The sequence below is a fragment of the Lepus europaeus genome, chromosome 17 (assembly GCF_033115175.1).
Source record: "Lepus europaeus isolate LE1 chromosome 17, mLepTim1.pri, whole genome shotgun sequence".
Lineage (NCBI taxonomy): Eukaryota > Metazoa > Chordata > Mammalia > Lagomorpha > Leporidae > Lepus > Lepus europaeus.
Window position 1 is genome coordinate 27821735 of NC_084843.1, and position 15058 is coordinate 27836792.

A 15058-nucleotide genomic window follows, 5' to 3' on the forward strand; every position below is an offset into this window, starting at 1 on the left:
TGGGAGTCACCCTTCGTCCATGCTTGTCCTGCTCAAGCTCTGAGCCTAGGCTGACCCACAGCAAGAGAGACTCGGGAAAGACTCCAAAAGGGACTTCCTGCCTGAAAGGGGAGCAATGCAGAGCGGGGCAGGAAGAGGGGAGTTTGGGAAGGGAAGACCCCTTGTCTGTGTCCTGTGCCCTCCGGGCTGCACCAGGTGCCAGCCCACCTGGGAGATGAATGTGCCTCCCGGCATGCCCTGCTCAGGAGGGCAGGGTGGCTCCATTAGCCCTCATTAGGCAGAGAGCCTCTGCCCCCAGCTCTCAGGTCCCTGGCTGCCTGGCGTGTATATTAGGTGCTCAATAAATTGCTGTTGCATGAATGAAGACGGCGTGGATGGGGGAGGCGGGGGTCCTGCTAGACCCTCCCAGAATGCTCCCAGCCAGTGATGGCCCAGGTCCCCTCTCACGGCCTCCCCTGCCCCCTCCTCTCTCCTCCACAGCCTCCCCCCCAAATTCCCTTCTCCCCCAGCCTCTCCCTCCTGGGCTGAGGGGGAAGGGGTGGGGGGAGGTCCCCTGGCAGAGCAGGGCTCGCTTGTTCCTTGTAAATGAAGACCATAATTAACATTAAATTAAGGTAATACAAATGAAGGCAACATAGAGGCTGACAAGATGGGCGTTTGGGGAGGCAGTGGGAAGAAGTGATTCATATTTTTAATTTACTGTACGGTGGGCCGTGTGGCTGGGGAGCGGGGGCTCGCGCGGAGGGGTGTCGCCCCGCGATGTTTGCCGGGCTCCGAGCGAGCACACAATGACTATTAAAGCCAACTGTCCATATAATGGGACAGAGCCGACACGGCGCCCACCAGAGCACCAGGGCCCGGCGGGCCCGGCTGTAAATCCTGCCCGCACCGTGCCCGCTGCCCGCCTGCCTGCGCCTCGGGCAGAGTGGACACAGGCCTCAAGGGGCCTGCTACAGGTCTTGGACCTGGGGGCCGGGGGCAAAGAACGCCCAGGATCCTTGCCCCAGCGGCGCTCAGGGTGGGGCGCTGGCAGATCAGGTCTTGACCGCGCCGGGGGTGAGCCGGGCCCTGGGCAGGGGCCTCGGGGCCGAGATTGGCTGCAGCTCGGCGGCGCCACACGTGGTTCATTCTGGGCGTTGAACACAAGGTGCCAGAGCCCCATCAGCGAGGGGGATCAGTCACGGTCACCAGGCCTGTCCTCATCACGGCCCCCTAAGCATCCCTAACAATGAACAACTCCCTGGGCGCTCACAACCGTTCTCGGCGGGAGGCGTCATCCCATTTCACAGGTGGGGAAACTGAAGCTCACAGACAGCGAGCGACTTGGGCACACAGCTTGTAAGCGTCCGCTCCCCAGGTAGGAGTGCCCCATCCGCCACTCCGAACCCAGAGTCTGGACCCCCTCCTCCCTGACCCTGTAAGCTCCGCAAGAGGCAGACAGGCCGGTACTCCAGGCAGCCGGCACCCACTGGGCTGAGGCCTTAGACACGGAGCTGTCCGGAGCCTGTGTGTGTGCCCGAAGAAGAAAGGGGCCCACACACCCTGAGCAGGCACCAGGGAATCCTGCTTACTCACTCTGCAAACGGAGCCGAAAGCTGCGAGGCCCTGGGACGGGAGACGCAGTGTAATTTAGGTTCTGATATTATGAAAGTCTCGCTGCTCTAAAACAGCGGGGCACTCGGTGCCTCATTAATAAAGGATAAACTCGGAGTCTATTTACAAGGCGCTTTTTGGGGTTATTTACTCTCCAATATACATATGTAATGCTGCGCATACTTACCGCTAGGTACCACTCCGCCTTCCAGCCTGGGCCGGGGCCTCAGCCCGCGGAGGGGTCCCTGCCGGCCAGAGAGCAGCCCTGGGAGAGAGGGAATGCTGGGGGGCACCCCTGGGGGTGCGGGAGATGCCAGGCCCCGTGAAGGCAGGGCAGTCACTGACCTGTGGCAATGCAGGGTCCCCTGGGCGGAGGGCACCCCCTCTGCCTCCCTCCACCCCCTCCTCTTCCAGCAGCTCGCTCGGGCGCCAGGCCTGCTACCTCCAAGGCTGGCCCCTGGAGATTAGACACAGGCTCAGCTCCCCTGCCCGCATCAGGCCAGGCCAGGACTGTGCCCTCCTCAGGGCCACACCCCGGCCCCACCCTGGCCACACTGGGGAGAGTCCCCCCTCCAGCCCCACCCCTGTTCTGGAGGGAGGCCAGTCAATTCCTATCAGCAACTACCGTGCCGCCAGCCGCCACCACCATCCCACACAGAGCAGTGCCGGAGGTGGCAAGGTCTTCCTTACAGCAAGCAAAGGTGCCCTTGGGCCAGCTCCTTGAGCCCAGCTGCCCAGCTGGGGCAGCCAGGATCGGCTCCCCACAGCTGCCACCCTCCTTAGCCTGCCGTGCTGGTTGGCTCTGCGTCACCACGAGGACCTAAGACAAGTTGCTGAGGGGGAGGGGGGCTTATTGTGGCTCACGGTTTTGGAAGGTGCACAGTCCAAGATCAGGCAGGGGCATGGGTTTGGCCGTCTGGTGAGCAGGAGGCAGAGGGCAGCCAGGCCGGACCCCGCCTCTGCGAACAAGAAGTGCCTTCCAAGAGACAGCCCCGCGGCCTGAGGCCGGCCCACGAGGCCCACCCTGGAAACACCAGCATCGGATCAAGCCCCCTCCCTCCCAGTCCTGGCCTGGCGTGATGCAGGCAGGGGAGCTAAGCCTGTGTCTGACTCTGGGGATTGAATCCCCTTCGAACTGCAGCAGCTGGACTTCCTCCTTCGCACGCACTGCCTCTGGGTGCGGGCCTTGTCCCCCCTGTATGAGGGAACACGAGGGCGGAGGAACTCAATGCCATATGGCCCACAGGGTGCCACGCTGAGGTTCTGACCCGCATTAGGGCTGCTGGAGGTTCCAGCTTCTCTCACCAAGTCACTGGACTGCAGACTTGGGCCTGGCACACGCGTTGGGCGTGGAGGACCCACTGGGGAAGGGACCCTGGTTAAATCGCGGGAGACTGACTGGAAGGAGGCCGTCCAGATTCGTGCCCACGGTTGAGGGTGGTGAAACTTTTTGCCCTCGTCAGCTCCTGGGGACACACAAACATGTAGCCCACGGCCCACTCAGTCTGAGGTGGGGGAGGTGCAAAGCAGGCCACCCCCCAGCCCCCATCTTCCCTATCCTCCCCCCAAACCCCTCCCCAGCCTGGCCAGTTGGGACCAAGGAGACATCTGGTGGCCACTAGGAGACCTGCAGCCCTCTGACAGGGAGCCCTAGGTGGAGGGGCCAGGGTCTCCCCAGTCTCTAAGGAGCCCCCCAAGGGTCCCAAAGGACGTCACCCCTCCTCGAGCAGAGCTCACAGCCGCCCAGGCCTCCGGGCATGGAGCACAGTGGGATGAAGGCTGGTCGTCACGAATTCTGTCCAACCCCAAGACTGGGGGAGAGCTGACCCGGAGGTGCTGGCCAGAGGGAGGATCCGATACATCACTGCTGGTGAACAATGAGCCGTCGTCACCCTAATTAAAGATCTCATTACAGCAAACACATCCTGGGCTGAGAATGAATGATGGACAGCAAGAAGGCACCTTGGGGCCAGCAGCCTGGGGCTGCTGCTCCCCCAGAGCTCCCACTCTGAGCTGGGGGACCCTCCCATCAGCCACCCTCCTGTAGGTGGCTCCAGGGCACCAGACAGGAAGGGACTGAGACCAGAGCTGGGACCACTGGGGGAGCGAGGGTGGGAAGGAGGCTGCAAGGCCACGGCGAGAGGCACTGGGCTGCCTGGTGTCCGTGGGGCCAAGCTACGGAGAAGGCAGCTCTGTGAGAGCAGAGCACCAAGCGGCAGGGCCTCTGGGCACACAGGCTGGGGGTGGCCCGGGCCTGCCAAGGCTGCAGAGGGTGGGTGCAGGGGCCAGGCTGCGACAGCCTGGCTGAGGGTCTGGCCGGCTGCAGGGAGGAGAGGTGGGCCCCTCTGACCAGGCTGGCTTCTGTCCTCCCTCCTTCCGCAGGGCAGGTCCTGGTCACTTGTCACTGCTGCCTCCTCCCTAGGACCACATGAAAAGCTGTGGGCACTGGTTGTCCCCGGCAGCGGGGGGCTGGGCCTGGGACATCTCCTCCTCTCCTGGAGATTCCAAGGCCTGTTTGCCCTGGGCCCCACCCCATAACCCCCAGGGACCAGGAATCCCTGAACCCAGTGTCAGCTCCCTCTGGGGCCAAGCTGTCTGCGGCCACTCAGGGCCAAGGCATGAAGGCCTGCTGCAGAGCCCTCAGCCTCTGGGTCCCATTTGCCACAGGGGGTGTGGGCTGACCCCAGGGGAGACAGAAGCTGGGGGGGGGGGAGCCCAGGCAGGCAGTGGGGAGGGAGGAAAGGACACTGACAGCAGAACAAATGCGTGTAATTTTATAACCAATCTCAGCGTGTCCGTGGGGGGCCGTTTGTGCCTCCACTCAGGACCAATCAGCCTGACAGAGCTATGAGTCTGCCTGAGTGAATGTGAGCGGCTCCCCCCGCCCACCTCTCACTGCCTTCTCATTACCCACCCAGCCCGGCCCGGCCAGGGCACAGGCGTGCCGGCAAGGGGGAGCCTGCCCAAGATGGGGCAGAGCCAGGCTGGAGCCAGGGCCCGGTGGGGACAGCAGGTGCCAAGCTGGTAGGAGCCAGAGGGGGCACAGTCCCTGCCCTCAAGGGGCCTGCAGGCTGTAGGAAGGCAGGCCCCGGGGAGGTAGGTGTGGAGAGAGAAGTGGCCAGAGGGCGAGGAGAAAGCAGGACAGACAGAGAGGGGCAGGGTCTAGGCAAGACCAGGGCCAGCAGGGGAGGGAAACGCCCACCCGAGGGGGGGCGGGGAGGGCAGCTGGGGGAGGGGCCGGCCTTGCTGGGGATCTGGCTCTGGGGATGGCTGTGTGCCCATTAGTCTCTCTAATTGTCAAAAATCTAATTTAGTGTCTGGAGCCCTGGCCGGCCTCGGGTTAAATGGAGGAAGGCAGGCCTCGCCATAAATCTGCCCTCCCAGCCTGGGCTGGCGCTAATTCTGCAGTTAAGTGAGGGGCTGAGGAGGGCAGCAGGACAGGACGGCGAGGGCTCTGGAGAGAGGGCGTCCCTGGGGACCCTGCGTGCCAGCCCCAGTGCCGGGTTGCTGCCTGGGGCTGCGCTGGACCATCCAGGGGGACCGCCTGAAACGTGAGGCCAGGGCATCAGGAGTCTTTCCCGGGGTCAGCCTGGGCGGGACACCTGGGCCAAGTGACTAAACTGGCCCTCCAAGTCCCACGTGCTACCTGCCATGCACCTTTGCTGAGAGGAAGGGGGCACAGACTCGCATCATGTGACCAAGTCCCAGGTCACCATCTGCCTTAGGTGGCTGCGACGGGGACATGTGACATCACAGCAGGTGCACGGGAGTAAAGGGGCTTTCCTGGGGTGGAGGAACACTCCTCACGGAGCTGCTCAGCCTCTCTGCCCCGGGCAGTCCCAAGGGGCTCCTGCGGCCTGAGGAGGTGTTGGGGGGGGGCTCTCCAGTCTGGGCATGGTAATGACCTCACCTTTAGAGCAGCTAATTGAAAGCAAGGGGGTCGCAGGCACCGCGGGAGGGGCCTGGGGCCCGAGGGCTCCCTGAGAGGCCCGGCTTCCACAGGGGAGGAAAACGGTTTCTCCTGGCTTCCGCCCCATCTCAGCAGGCACCCACTCGGCCGCTCCCGCTGCTAACCAAGTGCCTTTAATTAGCAGCCTAATAAAATGCTCTTAATTGGCAAGAGCCAATCAGGAAGAAGAGCAGTCTCCCTCCCCTCAGTCACTCTGAGGGCGGCCTGGCTCTAGGTGCAGAGTGGAGAGGATGCCAGGGCAGGTCTGCCCAGGCCCACCCTACACCCGCCCTCCTGGGAGCAGGGATCTCACACCAGGTTTGAAGCCACAGACCAGGATCGCTTGGGCCCGGCCTCTGCTCCATTCTGTGCACGGGAGCGTGGATGCTCAGGGACAGAGTAGATGCTGGCGGCCTAAGTGTGGCCTCTGCAGACCGCCACCTCCCTGCCGGCCCAGCGGTTTGCTGCCCGTCCTGTTACGCAGGAGACGGCCGTGGACTCGGGCACTGCTCCCCTCTCTGCCAAGGCTGCTGTGCCCGACGCGTTCATCCTCCCCGCTCCAGCAGGGGGCGCTCAGCTCTGCGCAGGGAACTCGATGTCGAGCACAGTCGGAGATGCTTTAATGACCACATGGTCAGCCCATGCGAGACAGGCAACGAGGCCACAGGCAGCGTGGCCAGACAGCGAGGGCCATTAATCCTGGGAGCCCGCAGGTCTAAACCAAGGGCGGGTCAGTTTTGACAAGGGTCCTGCCATGGAGGCGGCAGCGGCCAAGGGGAGGGGAGAGCCCCTTTCTGTCACTGCCTTCAGCCTCGTGCCCATCTCCCTAGGTCTGGTTTGAGGGAAGGGGCTCCCTTGGGAACAGGTGGCCAGCTCCTCTTGCTGGGAGTCTCCTTGCGGATTGCTTCTCACCGTGAGCTCAGCTGTCAAGAAGCTGATCAAGCAGGAGGCCCAGGAAACCTCAACCTTCTCACTCACCTAGAAGCAGAGGGAAATTTAAACTCTGGGCCCAGGCTGGGCTGTGGCTGGCTACGGTGCACAACCCAGAAGGCATCACTTCTGCTTCGATTTAATCCAACACGAGTGTGACTGGTACAAGACCCGAGGAACCCGGGACTTCCTCACGTCTCGCAGCCCTGATTCCCCTCAACCTTGTTTTCTCATGCCAGGTTCACTTGATTTCTGTGTTGGAAAACTTGTCCTTCTGATGTTGGGGCAAAGAGACATGACACTTAGAAAATTCACTTTAATCTTGTATTTGTAATTTAAGTTACTTTTTTCCTGAACAGTTAAAAACAAAACAAAACAGAACAAAACACACGCTATGACCATGATCCTAGTTGTGAACATACTGGCACATTGACTCCACATCACCATAACATAATCACAAAAGTCAAAGCAACCAGTACTTGCGAACCTACAGAACAGAGCAGGATGGACCCAGCACTCTCAGGGACGCCCACATCGGTGGCCAGGCCTTGCCCGCAGCTGGAGTCCACTGAACATCTCTCACATCAGCCTGGGCTGGGCTGACTTGGGAAGGTGTTAGCGTCCTTCGTGTCCAGAGGTCTAACCTCCTAGTTGGTCTTTTCCTTCAGCATCCAAGAAGGGGAGGGGTTAGGAGGGGAGATAACACTTTAAAATGCCATTTAGCACACCAGTCCTTGAGAGCACACACATACACGCACAGCCAGTGAGGAGCCAAGGGAAGCCGGCTGGTCGTCTGGAAAGCACGGATTTCAGATGTCATCTGCCTCCAGGAACTTAAGATCATCAGCACTCCACTCCCATTCTAGATATCAACACAGTGGATTCCACCTGAAATCAGGCGCTTTTGGTTTCTTTCTTCGGCTCCAAAGGATCCTGAAGTCATAAATGAACTATAGGTAACAGGAAGCAAACCTCAGCTTTATTTCCCTAAGAGACGGCTGTCTTTCTGGTTAAAACAAGGGGCTCTGGTCTGCCGGCTGTGTGGATGCAGCAAGGGAGCTTAGCTTAGCCAGTAATCTTTGGGCACATCTGAAAGTCTGCTGAACACATTCAAGTGGGGAAGGCGATCAGAAATGCGGACTTAGGTCAAATGGTAAACCTGATCATCAAAGACTGTGATGGTCACATGGGGCAGGTATCTCAGCATCCCATTTTTCTACCTGTAAGTACCTTGGATTATTCCAGAAGCAAGCTTGTACCTAGCTGGCAGGCCTCACTATTCTGGGCTGGAAGTATCATCATCTATGGGGAAAGGAAGATGCTAAGAAGGTCAACAATACCAAGGTATTTGAGCCAATTTTAGGAAAGAAAAAACACCCTAATTATTGCCAGAATTCTTCAGCCCTCTTTTATTCAAGTCCTTTTACTTCCGCCCACAGTCAGGGGCCGAGTGAGTAGCAGCCCGCTGATACTGTAAGCCAGCAAGGGAGGCGGCTTGTTTCCTCCTCTGCAGCTCTCGATTATCCGAAAGAAATGGGGGGGGGGGGGGGAGCTTACTCAAGCAAAAAGCAGAATGACTGCAAGGCTTCAGTGTCTTTTCCAATTGAGAAACAAGCAATGAGGGCCAGGTGTACAACTTGTCAACAGAATACCAGAAAAGAGCCTCTGCTTCTGAAGTTAGGAGACATCTGAAAGAATTTCACCCAGGGACAAGTGTAAAAAGTCTCCCATTCATAATTCCTGTGGACTTTCAAACTGCACATGGAAGGTAAGAGAATGTTGTCAGCAGTGAAATACACACACACACACACACACGCACGCAGTAAGGCATGCTGGGCGTGTCCGAGCAGCCCCAGTGCCAACCAAGGGGGCACGAATTGGGGCAGCTGCACACTGCTCCCCTGCCTCCACAGGGCTTCCGCCCCACCTTAAGAAAGGCTCACAATGGAAAGTGAATGTCAGCGAAAGCAGACTAATCCTCAGTGGGGACACTTCACCTCGGAGCCCCAGTTCCTCCAGCTCCTTCTCTACCATTCCTTTAAATGCGCCAAGACCTTCTTTGTTTCCTTTTCTTTTTAAAAAGGTCAAACTTTGCATTTATTCTAGCCCAGTTGGGGATTAGTGATAATCAATTCCCACTGAAATCATGCAGAGATAGTAAGTGGGGTTTACCTTCTCCGGAAATGAACTTCCACTTACCTGATTGTTTCTTCTACAATGAACTGGTAAATGACCCCCAGAGCTGAGAAATGTGAACGATCCAAGTTTTTCAGACCACTTCACTTCACTCCCATTTCCATCAGCAACAGAGACGACGACTCAGAGAATACCTTCGCCCGAGCCAACGGCTCCATCTCTGCGGGGTCCACCCTTGAGCTCGTGTCCCAGGTTGGGACAAGGCTCACAACAGTCTGAGCAACAAAACACCTTCAACTGAGCCTGGATGGGAGAGTAAAATCCAGGGTACCAACGATCAGCCAAGGGCGCCCAATTCTAAGCAGCAGTGTATAGCAGAGGGGTGAGACGATATTTTCAAACAGCCCGAGAGAACCGTGCCCCTTTAATGTCTGACCTGTGTGTTTTCCAAAGCTGACAGCCTTCATCTGTAGCAAAATTCTTAGCCAATCAAAAAGCCAGGAAGAGTCGACACAACACACAAGGAACCCTAATAGTGGCTAAGTAGAAAACAATTCTCTGCAGCATTTGGCTTGCTGGGAAGGGAATTAGAGAATATTTTCCTAGCAACAACATACCATTATACTGGAAAATATTTCTGGAGAGAATGTGGATCTAAAATGTAAAAGCACTCATAAAGCTGAAAAGGAAAAATGCGCATGTATAACCTGTCTCTCAGTGTACAGTCACAAAATTCAGTCTGGAAAGAGGGAGCCTTCAGAGGGAAGAGTGAAGATGCTTCTCTCCTCCTCCTCCTTGACACTAAAGGGTGCCTGGCTACCGGTCACTTGGAACTGGCTCCTACTTTGCTGTTTTTATAGCAGCTGGTTAGAAAGTGGCTTTCTTAAACTCAACTGCATTAAGAATGGGAACAACGGGCCTCACTGCCCAGCTTCCAAAGGAAACCGGAGACCGAACTGGGGCCTCTGGGCCTTTGGCACCCATGGTGGCTCACGCCTGAGGAAGCAAGCCGGGCTCGCAGTGAACAGTATCCCCTGGGCTCTCGGCGTGGTGTGGCACATGTGCCCTTACATTCGTGGACGCCCATAAGCTGACTTGTGCATGGCCAGGTCAGCCTGGCCCTTGCTGAGGTCCATTTGTTTATGTTGGTCACTGACTGCCAGAGAAGCTTCATTGGCTGGGGAAACGTGGAGAGCAAATTAAGGCCAGGAGGAAGAAGAAGTGAAAGAGGAGGCAGTTTCTGCCCCATCCATAGACCCTGTGTGCCAAACTTCACCCTGACTCTCTCCGGCAGCTCCACCCTTTTGCAGAAACCATGCTTGGGAGAAGCAGAAGGCGGGCTCTGCAGTGCAAGGTGCACAGGGTCAGATCTGTTTTCAGAGGTGATATTTACTGGCCTAAACGATAAAGCAACCAGCTTTTATCCCTGACCATCTCCTCAGCCAGTCCAACTGCGGCTTGGTAAAGGCCCCGGCGCCCAGATGCGCCCGGGCTCTGACGAGGAAATCAGAGATGGGAATCATTGTGCAGAATGCACCGAGTGACTGGCTCTGGCCTTCTGTAGGCTGAGCCTTACTAGTGATTTAAGATGAAGTGCAATGCTTTTATTCCACATCTAATTGGTAATGAGAGGAAATGCAATCAGCGCTCCGTTCCACACTCTACATGGAGTCAGGAGACTGCTGAGTCCAGAAGAGACGCAGCCACTGATGGAGCCCAGGCAACGCTGGCCCCCCCCCCCCCCTTCCTGGGTCGGGGGAAGGAGGAGAGAACAGAGCTGTAAAGAGGATGGCAGCATCAGGTAGGAGAGGCCAGTGTCACCACAGGGCCACCTGCAGCAAAGACTGCATGTGAAATTGTGACTAACAGCACTGAACTCTGTCATGGTCGCATTTTCTAGCTGGGCTGGCGCACGCTAACTGAGGACTCTCCTCTTCACACACTCTCTTCTCAGGCGGGGGAGAGAACCGGCTGAAGGTGCTGGGGGCGGCAGGGAGGAGGAGAGACGCAAACGGAGACACAGAGGGAGGCAGGAGGCCCGCATCTTCCAGGTGTGCGTTCTTGTCTTCTCTCTCTATTTGCCTGGAGGCAACACAGAGAGCTCTGTCTCCGCAGCGCAGCGGGGCCGGCTGTTGGGCTTTCCTGCAGCTAACCAGGAGGCACTGGGTGCTGACGGCCTGCACCCCCTGTCCCCAAGAAATGGGTCTCTCCCAGTAGGCTACATAGCGAAATTAGTTCTTCTGCTTAATGGCAAAGCAAGAGAGATTCTGGCAAAACACTAAATATATTTATAAGTCATCTTTGTCTGGAACCAAATGGGGAAAAAACAGGTGCGGGGGAAAGGAGGAGGGGCGGGAGGTTGAAACGTTCGATCATTCACAAAGAAAGGAGACATCTTCCAATAGCAGCACTGGAGCAGGCAGCTGCGCCGAGGAGACTGGCCCGGGCCGACTGCAGACCAACTGTGTCCCAGCAGGAGTCGCGCAGCCCCGCTCCTCGGCTAGTCTGGGAAACCGGGAAGTATTTTGATTTTACTGTTGTTCCTCGTCCTGGTATTGGCAGATACGTTAAATACCGCAACTTTAATGAGTCCTGTGTGAAAACAGAGTAAACAGGCATTGGTCCCTTTCCCCATATTTCTCACTTGCTCTAGGAGGGAAAGAATATTCACTTAGCTGTCAATTGGGAGAAAGGCTGGGGTTCCTTCCTAATATCTGCTCTCTGCTCATGCCACCCGGGAGCTTCTGTCAGAGGCTACTAAGGATGACAAAAGGTGAGAGTTGCTATGACTCACTCAGGGCCATGGCGCTCAAGCAGAGGTCCCTGATGTCTTGTGGCTGCCAGTGCTCACGACTCGTGTAGCATCAAACTTTTTTTTTGACAGGCAGAGTGGACAGTGAGAGAGAGAGACAGAGAGAAAGGTCTTCCTTTTCTGTTGGTTCACCCCCCAGTGGCTGCTGTGGCCGGCGTGCTGCAGCTGGCGCATAGCGCCTATCTGAAGCCAGGAGCTAGGCATTTCCTCCTGGTCTCCCATGCGGGTGCAGGGCCCAAGGACCTGGGCCATCCTCCACTGCCCTCCCAGGCCACAGCAGAGAGCTAGACTGGAAGAGGAGCAACTGGGACAGAATCCGGCGCCCCAACTGGGACTAGAATCCGGGGTGCTGGCACCGCAGGCAGAGGATTAGCCAAGTGAGCCGCGGCACTGGCCTGTAGTGTCAAACTTTTACCCGCTCCCTAGAATGGCACAGCAGGCAGGGGTGGCTCTGAGACTGGTGGCATAGCTGGGAACATAGTAGTGCCATTACCAAACAGGGAGACACAAAGCCAGCCTGACAGTTTGGCTGCAGAGTCCTGGTGGTGGCAGTGAAGGGGACAAGCACCAGACGTGCTCCTGGTGCCTCCAAGGACAGATGTGCAGGTGGTGGCTGGCTGAAAATGTATCTGGACGTTAAGGCACAGGTCGGGACTGGAGACAGAAATTTGAGAGTCATCGATATTGAAATGTGAGCTAAAGCCTTGGGAGTTGATCATGGAGCCAGAGGGGAGCAAAGGTGAGGAGAAAGAGCCTGAGACGGGCTCTTAGGGGTAGCTGCGTTTTAGGGATGAGAGAGGGAGACATAAACATTTCGAGAGCTGGAGAGAGACTAACAGGGGCAAGATGCCATGCGGATCTAAGGCAGAGGCGCTGCTGGCACAAGGAGGGGTAGGCACATGCCGACCGCAGCATCGAGAATCGTGACCATGTTTTAGAGGGCGCGCGGCTCTTCGGGAGCCCTGTGAGGTGGGTCCACACCCCTCTTTACTCGTCAGGAAGTGACTTGTCTCCAGCAAGAGGGGAGCTGTTCTCAGGGAGAGCCTGGCCAGATGTGAAGCCACCCCTCCGAAGAAGCAGATCGGAAGTGCAGACGTGTAGTGATGTGTGCGGGACCGCGTGGCTCCTCAGCAGCTGGTGCAGTGTCCCCAGACCCCCCAGGTGCTAGGATCTTCCCCTGCCTCTGGGAGGCTGCAGACCTAGGTGGTGCTCTCACTTCAGAGCTCCTTCCCAGGTCCAAGATAGGTCGTCTCCATTTGCAGAAGGTAAGGAGCGGGGGGAAGGATTTTAAAATCTACCTTTTCTGAGTGACACTAACAACAAGGCAGAGCTCTGAGATGTCAGCAGGAAATTTCACCAAGAGATGTTGCCTTCCACACATGAATTATCCAACTGACTTGAAAGGTCTCATTATAGGCACATGTTTGACCTGGGAACTAGAAAATCACATACTTTTGCGTCATAACTTAGTTTTCAACCTAATTCAAATCTCGCTTTATTTTTATAATAATCCTACCAGGGCAGGAACAGTTAATTCTACCACACAAGTGGGACCCTAGAATTACCACAACTGAGGCTGGCTACCTCGGTGAACAGCACTGTCTCCATCTTGCCTCTATTTCTCTGCTTTACAGAATTTGGTAGGATACAGGGTGTGACAAGGCGTCACAAAATTAGCAGCTCCGGCCGGCGCCGCGGCTCACTAGGCTAATCCTCCGCCTAGCAGCGCCGGCACACCGGGTTCTAGTCCTGGTCGGGGCACCGATCCTGTCCCGGTTGCCCCTCTTCCAGGCCAGCTCTCTGCTGTGGCCAGGGAGTGCAGTGGAGGATGGCCCAAGTCCTTGGGCCCTGCACCCCATGGGAGACCAGGAGAAGCACCTGGCTCCTGCCATCGGATCAGCGCGGTGCGCCGGCCGCAGCGCGCTACCGCGGTGGCCATTGGAGGGTGAACCAACGGCAAAAGGAAGACCTTTCTCTCTGTCTCTCTCTCACTGTCCACTCTGCCTGTCAAAAAAAAAAAAAAAAAATTAGCAGCTCCTTCCAGAAAGTCTGTCACTTAACCATAGTCCTCTCCTACCCAGGATATTCCATCTCCTCCCTCTGTCTGCAATTCTTCTCCATACCTGGGCAAGTACGAGGTCAGTGTATGCATATTTATCTGGAGATGTAGGTGTATGTTCGAGAAGGGGAACGCGGAGGTTCAGCTTGGGCAGCTGGATCATTTAGGAAGTCCCAGATGAGGATGGTGTCATCATGTGAACTACTGACAATCTGGAATTCATCAAACTGGAGTCGGAAGACTCTTCCAGAATGCTCCTAAAGGAACACGAACACAAAGGGTAAGCATGTGAACTACTCAAGATCAAATGGCCACAAATTCCCCAGCGTGTCAAAAGGAGTCCCTGGAGTGCTGGGAATCTCCACTCTACCACTTAGTCATTGCAAACTGAGAGAAAAACTGAATCTGGCTGAAGGCACGATGGGAAGTCAAATACTGGTCAGCCAATTCCACGAACAAAACAGACACAGGAACACCCTCTCGTTGAGACACGTTTAAGAGTAGCTGGTTTCTCACTGCCGAGCTCCTCACCTTAGGATGGCTAAGGACATCCCTTGGTACCTCCACGGCCTTATTCTTTTTGTGTCTCTGAACTACAGAGGCCAAGGGTTAGAATAATGATAAGTGGTGTGTGCTGGCCAATGTCTATCAGCCATACTGCTAATTCGTAAAACCATTTTTGTGGCATAGAAAGTAGTACTATGGCCCGTTTCAAGTTATCTGCGTGAGGTCAACCGGTTTGGAAAATTCACGAAAATCTACCAGTTGGTTCTCGTATACGACAGGAGTGTTCCAGCACAACACTGACAGAAACCAGCACCCGACCAAGATGCAGAGCATCTCCTGCACCCTGAAATACTCTCGCCCCTACCAGCCGACACGACCTTCACTCCAAACCTACTAGTCATCTGCTTGGACTGTTCTAGAATTCCATACAAATAGACATGCTTGAAGGCTTCTTTCATCGGACACTGTATCTACAGGATTCCACCCTATTACTATATCTATAAAACTGTAGTCTACTTTCTTTGTGTTACTGGTTGATATTCCACCATACAGAATACTATAATTGATCTATTATTCTCTTGCTGGTGGACATACACGTTTTGATTATAGTTTACGGCTATTGTAAGTAAAGCTGCTATGAACACTTCTGCACATGTTTTTTGAGGGATACATGTACTCATTTCTCCTAGGAATATAACTGCTGGCCATAGAATAGGTACATGTTTACTTTGATAGATGCCATTATGAAAGTTTTGAAAAGCTGTGCCAGTTTGTTTATACTCCCACCAGCAGTATAAGAGTTTCAGTTGTTCCACATTCTTACCAACAACCAACACTGTCAATAAAAAGCATTTATATGGCAAGTTTTAATGGTATTTTATTAGTTCCCTTCTATTCCTGGTTTTCTGTTGTTGTTTTTTCCTCTTAATTTGAAAGGTACAGTGACAGAGGCAGAGACAGAGACAGAAACAGATATCTGAGGCTGGCGCTGTGGTGTAGCAGGTAGAGCTGCTGCCTGCGGTGCCGGCACCCCATGGCACTGGTTTGAGTCCCGGCTGCTCCACTTCTGATC

General features: G+C 55.9%; 1 protein-coding gene across 9 annotated transcripts in view; it reads right to left on the bottom strand.

The window, feature by feature from the left end:
* Positions 1-10873: 10873 nt before the first annotated feature.
* The window catches only part of BTRC (beta-transducin repeat containing E3 ubiquitin protein ligase), a 208526-nt gene continuing 204341 nt past the window's right edge, over positions 10874-15058 (bottom strand). For all 9 annotated transcript variants that reach the window (XM_062214008.1, XM_062214011.1, XM_062214009.1 and 6 more), the window contains 2 exons: positions 13544-13736; positions 10874-11200 (listed from right to left, as the gene is read on the bottom strand). In XM_062214008.1, coding sequence (XP_062069992.1) covers positions 13575-13736 — 162 coding nt within the window. In that variant the 3' untranslated portion in view covers positions 10874-11200; positions 13544-13574. The remainder of the gene's footprint in view (positions 11201-13543; positions 13737-15058) is intronic.